This window comes from Astatotilapia calliptera, chromosome 11 (assembly GCF_964374335.1).
Source record: "Astatotilapia calliptera chromosome 11, fAstCal68.1, whole genome shotgun sequence".
Taxonomy (NCBI): Eukaryota; Metazoa; Chordata; class Actinopteri; order Cichliformes; family Cichlidae; genus Astatotilapia; species Astatotilapia calliptera.
The window spans coordinates 26,370,403-26,383,032 of NC_137432.1; the positions used below are offsets into that span (position 1 = coordinate 26,370,403).

The 12,630-nt window shown below is 35.1% G+C and overlaps 2 protein-coding genes across 5 annotated transcripts; both read right to left on the reverse strand.

The window, feature by feature from the left end:
* LOC113032481 (C-X-C chemokine receptor type 3-like) lies at window positions 1-2,180 on the reverse strand. The gene is made up of 2 exons (XM_026185420.2): window positions 1,800-2,180; window positions 1-1,707 (listed from the first exon to the last, which is right to left on the reverse strand). Exons 1-2 carry the CDS (start codon window positions 2,178-2,180, stop codon window positions 1,030-1,032), a joined length of 1,059 nt encoding a protein of 352 aa, XP_026041205.1. The 3' UTR covers window positions 1-1,029.
* A 5,478-nt stretch (window positions 2,181-7,658) lies between these two features.
* Window positions 7,659-12,380, reverse strand: LOC113032010 (C-X-C chemokine receptor type 3-like). 4 transcript variants are annotated; one of them, XM_026184636.2, is made up of 5 exons: window positions 11,784-12,380; window positions 9,847-9,924; window positions 8,915-9,295; window positions 8,683-8,808; window positions 8,355-8,498 (listed from the first exon to the last, which is right to left on the reverse strand). In XM_026184636.2, the coding sequence occupies exons 2-5, from the start codon at window positions 9,922-9,924 to the stop codon at window positions 8,490-8,492; spliced, it is 594 nt and encodes a 197-aa protein (XP_026040421.1). In that variant the 5' UTR covers window positions 11,784-12,380; the 3' UTR covers window positions 8,355-8,489. The 4 variants fall into 4 exon arrangements, with proteins under 4 accessions (XP_026040419.2, XP_026040420.2, XP_080164147.1 ...); XM_026184634.2 differs by having other exon boundaries at window positions 7,659-8,808; window positions 11,784-12,371; XM_026184635.2 differs by having other exon boundaries at window positions 7,659-8,808; window positions 9,874-9,924; window positions 11,784-12,370.
* Between the last annotated feature and the right edge of the window lie 250 nt (window positions 12,381-12,630).

Sequence of the window (12,630 nt, forward strand, 5' to 3'; positions counted from 1 at the left end):
ACTGTTAAGTATTTTTTATACAGCTCAGAAAAACAGCTTGTTTAACATAAAAACATTAAAATAATAGAACGTTGTATAACAGTAAGAGTAATGGTGGCCTTCATTATGGTTTTAAAATCACCAGCGATAGACAACATTTCCAAACTGCATGCATTATAGGCCACAGAAATTATGCAATCCCACACACAAAAAAAGCTGAAGTAATTCTGGGAAGTAATTATAAACCTATGCATACATTAATTATACGTGTATAGGAGAGCCACAGAGAGTCAAGTCAGCAAAAGTAGCAGTGTCAATGCCTGTAATTTAAGCCTCACACCTCATCTTTCTTGCGGTGTGGACTGGAAAGAATCTCTCTGCATGTCTAATATATCTCTTTAAATCCACTACAGATTTGCTTTCTTATTAATTAATTCCATATATTTCAAAATGTAGTAAATATCCATATTGTTTACAGTAATTTTGTTGGTTGGTTTTAAAATGCCATTTTGAAGTAATGTAAATAAAGTGTGTGTAGTAAATTTGAATTTTGAAAGATGTGGTGGCTGAATATTCATTGGGTTGACTTTTGCTTTGTCAACTATGTGAAGTTTTTAAAACAAAATTTCATTACTTTAAACATTTTTTGCGCAAATTAAAAAAATATTTGTCTGTAAAAGTGAATTTAGCCTTTAAACCTGAGAGTAAAATCCTCATCTAATGGTGCTTTCCAGAAGTATTCCAAGAGAATATATATTCCTGGGTGTAAATCCTGATATTTTCAAAAGCAGCCTATATAAACAGGAACAAACCCAGCTTAAAACGACTGGGCCCCCGCATAACACCAGTGGGTCCTTCCTATTTAAAGAACTGCTTTCAGTCAGTCAGAATTCTCTGTAACATCAACTAAAACTTTACACTTTGTACCAGAGAAGGTGGGGTGCTGCTGCCTTCAACTGAGGACATAGCCAGACTGTGGAAGAAATACTTAGAGGAGCTCCTTAATCTGGCTGACTGTTCTTTAGAGGAAGCACGGTCAGGGGGAAGAATTCACCTATGATTTGTTTGATGACTTGAAACATTTAAGTCTGACATGAACACTGTTTCCCTGCTCAGGAGCCGACGCCGGAACTTCTCACTCACAAAAGCATACAGGATGGGATTGAGGCAGCAGTGAAAGAAGCCCAGAGAGGTGGTCACTGTCTTTGCTTTCTCCAGAGATATTGTGTCTGAACAAGTTTGATTACTGATATCAAAATTAAACGTTTCCACTAACAGTGTGATGTTGTACGGGGTCCAGCAGATAAAGAAAACCACCACCACAGCCACAATAACTTTAAAAGCTCTCTGCTTTTGATGGCTCTGGGCACCACACCTCAGCTGATGCAAAATGCAGGAGTAGCAGAACATCATGATGGCGAAAGGAAGCACAAAACCCACTATGAGATAAATCATGCGTGATCCCAACCTCCAATAATATACTGCATTCTCACCAAATTTGCTATAGTTGTGAATACACTCTCTCCTGCCTCGTCTATCATCAAATATTTCTTCCAAAAAGATCCAGTCAGTGATAGAGAGAAGCAGGGAAAAGCACCACACCATCAGGCAGCTGGCCTGAACAACCCAAGGCTTCTTTCTTGAGTACATCTGTGTAGCATGGACGATGGACAGGTAGCGGTCCAGACTGATGCAGGCCAGGAGAAGGATCCCACTGTAGAAGTTAATCTAAAGAAATCAATGAGAGACAAGACACCTCTGCTAAATTAATTGAAAGTACAGATATTTTCACTGCATCTTTACTTCAGCACAATACTTACTGTAAAAACACTTCCAGCGATCTTGCAAAGGGGAGTACCAAATGTCCATCCATCACTTTTGGCATACTGTACTGCCCAGATGGGCAGCGTCACCAGCATCAGGATATCTGCCACTCCCAGATGGAGGATGAAGGTATCTGTTACGCTCCAGGTCTTCCTACTCCGAGCCAGTATCCTCAACAGCAATCCGTTCCCAGTTAGACCAACAGCAAACACCACAGAGTACAGAACTGGTATGAACACAGCTTCAAAGTCCACATTCTCAGTCAGGCTGCAAATATCACTCCCCTCATAAGAGATGTTCCCGTCTGAATAGTTATAGTTTTCATACAAATCAGACCAGTCAAGGTCCTCCCCTGTAAACTTTTTATATTCCATCATCTGTGGACAGAAAGAGGAATGGCCATTAATTTTATTTTCACTTAGACTCTGACTTGTGAAGTGGCTTTCAACCACATGGTCGCTCAGTCAGCCGGTCTGTAAAGTATTGGATGGATTGTTGGATTGTTCATGTTGAAATGCAAAAATAATGTTTTTTGTGTTCTGTATTTAGTCTTTTGTTTGTTTATTTGTTTGTTTGTTTGTTTTTAATGCATGCATTTTTTTTTAAACTGCTGCATTAGATATTCAGTGCCTTCCAAGTATTTGGAAACACTACTATTATTTTCCAGGTAAAGAACACAGTGTTTATTATTATTTTTATTTTTTTTGTTAACTGAATTACTTGTACCAATCAACATAAGGCAGTGTCAACCATTTCAGTCATACTATTGGTTTATTTTTTAATTTCTTAATTTGTTTTAACTGTTTTGTATTCAATCTTCTTCTTCTTTTATTTATGTTGGTAAAATTTAGGGAAGAGAAACTGAAATACATCAACAAAGAGGAAGCATGTAAATTCACATTTTACAACAAATTAAGAGTCAGGAGGCTGTAGACATTAGTGTGTCATAAACATAATGTCATAAACTTACTGAATGTTAAAAAAAATATGTAACAGGAAAATATCACCCTTCACAACATCACAGTTTAATATACTGTAGTTTGTCACTGAGAGCTAAAGGTGTGTATACAAACAGAAAAACAAACAGTAAAGAAAACAACACAAAACATCCTTTCTGCATCAAAATTTCATTTGTGATTATTTAGTAAATTCTTAAACTCATAATTAATTAATGTATAAAGAGAGTGGTCAGTGTACTTCAAATACATAATATGATGTTAACCCAAATTTTACAATAATGACATACTCGAGAAAAATGAGAAATAGCCAGCATAGGATTATATATATATATATATATATATATATATATATATATATATATATATATATATATATATATATATATATATATATATATATATATATACATATATAGGAATAACATAAAAACATACCAAACATACCAAAGAAGTCTCTGATATCGTAGATCATAAGAATCTGACCAGTAAAAGAGCTCTACCTCCAGAAGTGCTGATAAAAAGCATCCGATAAAAGCATGTAAAGCAGTTAAAGAGGAAGCTTGCACAAACACTAAAAACAAAAACAAAACATTACCTCCTCTACCTTGTGCTGTGTAAGAGGTTTGATGGGGTTTTTATTATAGAAAATTGTTCATGTTGTTTTGAAACAGTATTTTTGTGAAAAAATATAACAATAACTTTAAAATTTCAGCTTTACTTTTTAATTTACTCTTTTTTCCAAGACGCTGAGAATTAGGTTTCAGGCCTCATTTAAAAATGTAGCTTACATTTTTACAGAGCTATAAAATAATCCAAATATATGAAATGTAACTGCACTTCATATATTTAAATTGTGTGTTTAAGATGTCTGGAATTAACTACAGCAGAGATAACTGAACCCATTTATAAATTTGCTGTAAAACTACAATTTTCTTTCTCCTTGTTGACCTTCCATTTTTGTTAATAATGTGAAGATAAATATATGATATAAACTTTTATGGAATCTGTGTGCAAGTTGCGGTTCCACTTTAGATTTACACATTTCATAACCCTGTCAAATAAAGAAAAGTTAACAAATTACTCAACTGGTGTCAAATGGAAACTGAAACCTAGGAACCAGTAGTGCCAATCAAAGTAAAGTAGCAACTGTTTGATGGGGGTTTTTTCTTAATCTATCTTTCGGTTTTGATAGCTGCCCTTGTATAACTTTAATGATCATTAAGTCAGTGTCAGTAAGATTTCTTTACCTGGCTTTTTGGTCCTGTGAGTGTACTGTATTAAAATGGACTTGTTTGTATTAATTTTAATAATGCATGTTGTATGTTCTGATGGTTTTTTTTTACTTCATGTTTGTCTATTTTCATTTGTAAGCTCAGTCAAGATTTGTTATTTTTGTCTTTTTTAGAGACATATTGCCAAAAGTATTCCCTCACCCATCTAATTTATTGAATTCAGCTGTTCTGCTCACTTCCACGGTCACAGGTGTACGAAATCAGGCAGCTAGGCCTGCAGACTGCTTCTACAAATATTTGTGAGAGAATGGCTCGCTCTCAGGAGCTCAGTGGATATCAGTGTGGTATTGTGATAGGATGCCACCTGTGCAACTTGTACAGTTGTGAAATTTCCTCACTAATAAATATTCCACAGTCAGTTGTTAGTGGTATTATAACAAAGTGGATGTGTTTGGGAACAACAGCCACAAATAAGTAGCCAACCTAAAATCACAAAGTTGGCTCAGCGGTTGGGTATGGGGTTGTGAACCTTCTGCAGAGCCAGTCAGTATAGACCTCCAAACTTCATGTGGCCTTCAGATTAGCCCAAGAACAGTGTGTAGAAAGCTTCATGGAATGCATTTACACTAGTGTGAAAATATGTATATGATGAAAAACATTACTGAATAAGCATGTAAGTAAGGTAGTCACACTTTCTGTAAATATTCCTGTGAAATCAAAGACTAAACCTGAAAATAATCATCAGTTTAATTTAGTTGTAAGTCGTGCTTCTGAATTTTTTAATCTTTTTTTTTCAAAAAAACAAATATAGCATTTTTAATATATGCCAGTGTCCCCTTATTATTTTAGTCCATTGCAATTAATGGGTAAACAAATAAATGAATGAGCCATAATCTTTCTGAGCTTAATGCTGAAAAACAGAAATAATCATTTTTGGTTCCAAAAATTAAAGTAAATGAAATTCAATACTACAGATCAATTTAAAAAAAAATAGCATAGTTATGGATGCTGATTTAAATTTTAATAGTTATACAAAGACCATTACAAAATCCGTTTCCATCTTAAGGATATTAGAATTACAATTAAGAGATACTAAAATGCTTATTATGCATTTATTTTTTGTAAGCAAAATTACTGTAATTCAATGTATATCCAAAATCCTGTTGCTAGGACCGACACCAGGAAAAATTTATCATATTGAAATAAATTTAATCATTCTACTGGCTTCCTGTCTGTAAAGGGACTGATTGTAAAATACTGTTAATGGTTTATAAAGTATTGAGGGCACTGGACCTAAATATACTGGTGATCTACTTGAAGTCTGTGAGGCTCTTAGGTCTGTTAGGCTTACTTAATATCCTTAGCTTGCCTCCACCAGTGTATGAATGTGAGAGTGAATGAATAGTGGTATTGTAAAGCGCTTTGGGTGCCTTGAAAAGCGCTATATAAATCCAATCCATTATTATTATTATTATTAGGTCTAGAACCAAAACAGGTGAGGTAGCATTTAGTATTTATGTTTCTCAGTTGAGGAATAAACTTCCTGTGGTGTGCAGAATCTTTTTAAAATTTGGGTTAAACGTTGTTTTGTTTTCTGAAGCTTTTATATTGAATATTTACTTCATTTTCATTTAAATATTGTCTTCCTATTTTTTTTAATATAATGTTTGCCTTTTTATGTCATTTTTTTGTCTTTGTAAACAATGTTGGATTCTTTTTGTATGAAAGATGCTATATGAATAAATTTGACTTGAAAAGAGGTTTTCGATTTTAGTCTAGACGTGTTTTCTGTGTGTCAGTAACTTTTGTAGTAACTTGTATTCATATTTTAAGTTTTTGTAGTTTCCGGCACAAAGTCAAATTTAAAACAAATTTTATGCCATTTCTATATAAAATAAAGTAAATTAAACTAATTAGTCACCAGGCTTCAAATGGAAACTGAAACTTGGAGACCAAACTCATCAAAGGAAGGTCTCAACTGTTTGATGAACTGCTTGTAGTTTTGACACGTTTCCAATTTTGCCTTCATAGTTTAGTGATTTTAGTGAATAATCATCAAAGTTCCATTGATTGGCATTTTGGTGCTGTGGGGATTGTTATATTGGAAACAGACTTTATTATGGTTTAAAATTATATAGTCTTCATTTTAATATTTTTTACAAAATATAAATCAAGATACAAAAAAATAGTATGAAATATAAGCTGTTGAAAACATGTTAATCTTTTTAAACTAATGATTCTCATGTTGTTGTGACTTATTTCTATTACAATACTGCCCGGCAATTAGAAAAAAGAAATATTATTAGCTGTCATGTTCAACTACAGAAGATACCAAAATAACCAATGCCCATTTCAGGTTATCTAACACAACAATATACAAAAGCACACTGTACATTCTGACGTTTATGTATTTCCCTGGTCTTGTCTTTGTCAGATAGCAAGGGAGTTGGAGGTCTCAGCAGATTCAAAAATGGTGCATCTGTTGCTGACAAAAGACTGGATTTTTGCACTAGTCACCTTGCAGGCAAGAGACCTGAGGATGCTCAGGAATTAACAGCAAAACTTCACACCCACAAAAGCATACAGGATGGGATTGAGGCAGCAGTGAATGAAACCCACACAGGTGGTCACTGTCTTAATTTTCTCCAGAGATGTTGTGCCTGAACAAGTTTCTGTGTTGTTCTAAAAATGAAAGGCTTCCACCAAAATCATGATGTTGTACGGTGTCCAGCAAATAAAGAAAACCACCACCACAGCCACAATAAATTTAAAAGCTCTCTGCTTTTGAAGGCTCTGGGAACCACACCTCAGGATGCGGGAGTAGGAGAACATCATGATGACTGAAGGGAGCGCAAAGCCCACTATGAGATAAATCATGTGTGATGCCAACCTCCAATTATATACGGCATTCTCACCAAATTTATAATAGATGCGAACACATTCTCTTCTGCCTTGTCTATCATCATCCATTAAACCCTCATCTTTGAGAAAATGTCAACAACTTCTTGAGTGAAAAAAAAAATGCTAGCAAGCTATCACACTTCAAACCACAGCAGATTTTAACACACAGTGGTCTGCTACCTTCAATTAAAGGTGTGTCTACAAACTGGAAAAACAAATGATTAAATAATACAAAGTAAAGCAAGTGTTCATCCTCAAAAGTAGGGCTGGGTATCGTCACTGATTTCTAGAATCGATTTGATTCCAATTCACAAGGTCCCGAATCGATTCGATCCACGATTCGATTCAATTCGATTTGAATCTGGGAAATTTTGACAGTCAGAAATATTATAATTCAGATCAGTACATTTACATATTTTTGTATGTATAAAAAGGAAGCTGACACACGCAAGTCTTTATAAAAGGTGTGCGTCCACCATATGATGGGCCACACAGGGTTCTTAAGCCAGACGAAAAACATTTCATTTTGGACTTTGGCGGTCGGCAGGAGGTTGTCTCTGTTGACAGACTTGTGTCATGTGAGGAGAAAAGACACAGGCACACTATGCTGACAGAATGTGATGAGACGATGCTCGTCAAATATTATTATATAATATATTTGTTAAAAGCATATTTCTTTGTTGTGGAATAAGATAAATAAAAGGAATTGTAATAGCTAGAACTCCATGTATATAATAATCCAAAAATAAAATAAACAAATGCATTTCATTTAGCTGATGGTTTATTTGAACATTTTGCACAAAACATAAATCAATATACCCAAAGAATTTGTATAAAATACAAGCTATTGAAAACAGATTAATCTCAAACATATAAATCTCTTTACACTTATAATTCTCATGCTCTCGTGGCTTATTTCTATTACAATGCTGCCCGGCAATCAGAAAAAAGGAATAAATTTTAGCTGCTAACAAAAACGTATGAGTGGCGGATTGACAAAATCATTTCTGTCTTGTCACGTACAACTACAGAAAACAACACAATAACCACTGCCCATTTCAGCAATTAAACAAAACAATATACAAAAACATACTGTATGCTCTGATATTCATGTATTTGTCTTAATGTCCATTCAGCTTAGTTGGTCAGCTGGATCAGATTTGTTGTTTTTGTCTTTCTCAGATAGCAAGGGAGTGGGAGGTGTCTGCAGACTCGGACCACATGGAGCTTCTCCTGTTGCTGACAAAAGACTGGATTTTTGCACTTGCCACTTTGCAGCCCAGAGACCTGAGGATGCTCATGAGCTGATGGCGGAACTTCACACCCACAAAAGCATACAGGATGGGATTGAGGCAGCAGTGAATGAAACACACACACTTGGTCACTGTTTCAGCTTTTGCCACAGATTTTGTGACAGAACAAGTCACATTATTTTTGGAGCAATTTATTGTATCCACCAAAATCATGATGTTGTATGGCATCCAGCAGATAAAGAAAACCACCACCACAGCCACAATAACTTTAAAAGCTCTCTGCTTTTGAAGGCTCTGGGCACCATACCTCAGCTGATCCAGGATACGGGCGTAGCAGAAAATCATGCTGGCTGAAGGAAGCACAAAACCCACTATGAGATAAATCATGCGTGATGCCAACCTCCAATTATATACAGCCTCCTCACCAAATTTGTAATAATTGGGAACACACTCTCTCCTGCCTTGTCTAGCATCAAATAGTTCTTCTAAAAAAATCCAGTCAATGATAGAGAGAAGCAGGGAAAAGCACCACACCATCAGGCAGCTGGTCTGAGCAACCCAAGGCTTCTTTCTTGAGTACATCTGTGTAGCATGGACGATGGACAGGTAGCGGTCCAGACTGATGCAGGCCAGGAGAAGGATCCCACTGTAGAAGTTAATCTAAAGAGATAAACGAGAGATGAGAAAGGCATACTTTGAAACCTCTGTTAAATTAATTGAAAGTACAGATATTTTCACTGCATTTTTACTTCAGGACAATACTTACTGTAAAAACACTTCCAATGATCTTGCAAAGGGGAGTACCAAATGTCCATCCATCACTTTGGGCATACTGTACTGCCCATATGGGCAGCGTCACCAGCATCAGGATATCTGCCACTCCCAGATGGAGGATGAAAATATCTGTTACGCTCCAGGTCTTCCTACTCCGAGCCAGTATTCCCAACAGCACGCCATTCCCAAGCAGACCAACAACAAACACCACAGAGTACAGAACTGGTATGAACACAGCTTCAAAGTTCACAACCTTAGTCAGGTCATAAATATCACCCCCTTCATAAGAGCTGTTCCAGTATGAAACGTTTTCAAATAAATCAGACCAGTCAAGGTCCTCCCCTGTCACTGTAATCTTTCCATCTTCCATCATCTGTGGACAAACAGAGAAAAGGCCGTTAGTTTGGTTTTCACTTAGATTTAATTATCTGGCTTGTGAAGTGTCTTTGAACCACATGGTCAATCAGTCATCAGTCTAAGTACTGTGTTTTGAAGATTGTTTGCTTTTGTTGAAAAGCAAAAATGATGTTTTCCTTCAGGCCTTTTTTAAAAACATTTACATTATAAAAAGGTTGCATGTGAGCTAAGGGCTTTATAAAAATAAAAAAAAAGTAAAGCTGCTGCATTATCTATTTAGTGCCTTCCAACTAAAGTAGTAAACTTTTTCCAGGTAAAGAACACAGTGTTTTTTAATAGATAACATTTTAACTGTGAGAACAGAGTGAGATACCACAGAAACTGGATACATAACACTTCGCTTTGTAAGGTTTATAATTTTATTTTTGATGAACTGAATTATTTGTACCAATCAACATGAGGCAGTGTCAAGCATTTCAGTCATACTATTGGTTTATTTTTTAATTTATTAATTTATTTTAACTGTTTTGTATTCAATCTTCCTCTTCTTTTATTTTGTGGTACAACCTGAGTTAGGTCATATATATCACTCCCCTCATAAGAGATGTTGTCCCCTGTCCCTGTAATCTTTTCATCTTCCATCATCTGTGGACAGACAGAGAAAAGGACATTAATTTGGTTTGATCATCTGACGTGTCAAATGTTTTTCAACCACATGGTGGTGCCATCAAACTATACATCTGCAGTGCTTTTGCTTGGTTGTTTTTGGTGACACAAACTAAATGCAAAAAATAATGTACTATTTTTCTGTATTTAGCTTAATGAATTCAACAAAATTTTCACAGTAATTTTATTTATACACTGCCAAATTTACAACAATGGTTCCTATTAAGGCACTTTAAATTGTAAGGTAAAGACCCTACAATAATATAAAGAACCCAGAAGAATCAGACAATCTAACACGATGAAGCTTCTGGCAGAACCGGGCTTAGGTAGTGGCTGCCATCTGCTGCAAACAGGTGGAGGTGACGAGAGGAAGACAAGACAAAACACAGAACATTTAGGTTTTTTTAAAATCTCAACTATCAGATTTATTGTATCAAGACAAAACTGCTCTATTAGACATCCAGTGCATTTCAGAGAACGTTAGAAACACTTTCCAAATGTTTTCCAGGTAAAGAACTAATACCAACTACAAACCATAAGGACAGCATGGAAAACCACAGAACCTGCATATATCACATTTGAATGTGTGGAAGCCAGATTGTAAACTCAAGAAGCAGGAGATAAGCACAAACATCAATTTTAATACTGTTAGTATTACAAAACACTTGCAGAGAATGGCACATGACATTAGGAACCTCCTAGGAAACCACGCAGCAAGGAGCACACAACCATGTGGGACAACACAACAAATGACAAAGGGAGACCGAAACAATATTTACACACACAGGCTAATGAAGGGAGAGGTAACAGGCGGGAGGAGTGCTGACACTGATCGGGAAAACAAGAAAATGTTTCTGATGTACAAACTTGACACAGAAAGACAAAACAACAAATACAGAGACATGACTGAAGGAACAGAATGGGTTCACAAAAGGGAACTAACAAACCTTTCGGCAACTTAAATCTAAGCAAGGAACTAAGAATGTAGATTTTAAAAAAACTCATCAGCACAGAGAATACAAAATTACTTAAGTAACAAAAGGCTAGAAAGCCTGTACATAAATCCCATCTCAAAACCAAAAAGAAATCATCAACACACACACACCATCATACCATCACAGGATCCATAATATTTTGCTCTGTAAAGTTTTCAGGCATCTGAAATGTTAATTTATTCTTTATGGGTTTTTTGTCCCTTTAATTTGTTTTACATTCATTTTTTTTAAAAAAATCTAGTGTTAAAATTTTGGGAGGACAAATTAATGTGCACATTCAAGAGGAAGCACATTTAAATTCAGTTTTCAAAAAATTAAGAGCCAGAAGGCTCTAAACATTAATCTGAATTTTAATTCTCTGTGACTCAATGGTATATCATGAAAAAATAATCATTCTTTTGTTAAAATAAAGGATCCAAAGAGTAGTATCACATCCATTAAACCCTCATGTTTGAGAAAATGTCAGCAACTTCTTGAATGCTAAAAAATATATATTGTAACAAACTATCACACTTCAAACCACAGCGCATTTTAACACGCCGTGGTCTGTTACTGTGAACTAAAGGTGTGTCTACAAACTGAAAAAGAAATAAGCAAATAATACAAATTAAAGCAAGTGTTCATCCTCAAAAGTCAATTTGTGCTCATTTTGTAAATTGATAACCACATTTATTTGTCCAGAGAGGAGAAAGTGCAATTTAATCCATAATGTGATGTGTGTAAAGAAAGGTGAACAAAAATTCTATAATAATGAACTGCAAGAGGAATCAAAACTAACTAGTATACAATGATAAAACAGTAAATACATTAAAAAAAAAAGATAGGCATGAAATAAAAACATACCAAAGCAGAAGTCGTTGATATTTTAGATCACAGAAATATGCTCAGTGAAAAACACCTCTACCTCCAGCAGCACCGATAAAAGCATGTATTACCACTGAAGAGGAAGCTGACATAAGACAGACTCAGACAAAAGCCAAAAAACCCCTCCTCCACCTTGCAGAGCACATTATACATAAAAACTTTCATAAACCTCCATCAAGATGTTTGGTAGTTTTACACAGTCTTAGAGACACCATAACTAAAGTGAAGATAATCTCACTATTAATATTTATTCTATTTCTTTTTTCTTTTTTTTTCAAGACAGTGAGAATAAATTTGATCCCTTATTTAAAATGTCATATGTATTTTTAACTATCTATAAAATAATCCCAATCTGTAATTGTTGCCCCTCTTTTTATGTTAGACCCTTTCACCAACATGAAGATTTGCATATGATAAGAACGTTTACGGGGTAAGTCTGTAAGTAAGGTGGTTACACTTTCTGCAAATGTTTCTGTCAAATCAGAGACTAAACCTGAAAACGCACATCAGTTTCATTTGGTTTTAAGTTTTGTTTCAGATTCTTTTGACATTTAAAACAGGTTTTGATTTTAGTCGATATGTGTAATCTGTATGTGAATAATATGTGTCCTTTTTTATTCATATTTTAGGTTGTTGTTTTAAGTACAAAGATGAAAGAAAATTATTTTTTTAATGCAATTTCTTTCATCAAATTAGTCACCAGGGCTCAAATAGAAACTGGAACCCGGAGACCAGTTCACCTCATCAAAGGACTGTACACACTGTCTGATGAACTGTCTTGTAGTTTTGATATGTTTCCAAAACTCCTTCCAAAGTTGTAACAATA

Bases quoted from the DNA above. Each gene is read 5' to 3' on its own strand.
- LOC113032010 (XM_026184634.2), bottom strand. From the start codon at position 9,924: ATGATGGAAGATGAAAAGATTACAGGGACAGGGGACAACATCTCTTAT. The intron at 9,296-9,846 runs GTTGTACCACAA...GTTTGTCCACAG, and splicing joins ATATATATGACCTAACTCAG to ATGATGGAAGATGGAAAGAT. The intron at 8,809-8,914 runs GTAAGTATTGTC...TTATCTCTTTAG, and splicing joins TCATTGGAAGTGTTTTTACA to ATTAACTTCTACAGTGGGAT.
- LOC113032481 (XM_026185420.2), bottom strand. From the start codon at position 2,180: ATGATGGAATATAAAAAGTTTACAGGGGAGGACCTTGACTGGTCTGAT. The intron at 1,708-1,799 runs GTAAGTATTGTG...TGATTTCTTTAG, and splicing joins TCGCTGGAAGTGTTTTTACA to ATTAACTTCTACAGTGGGAT.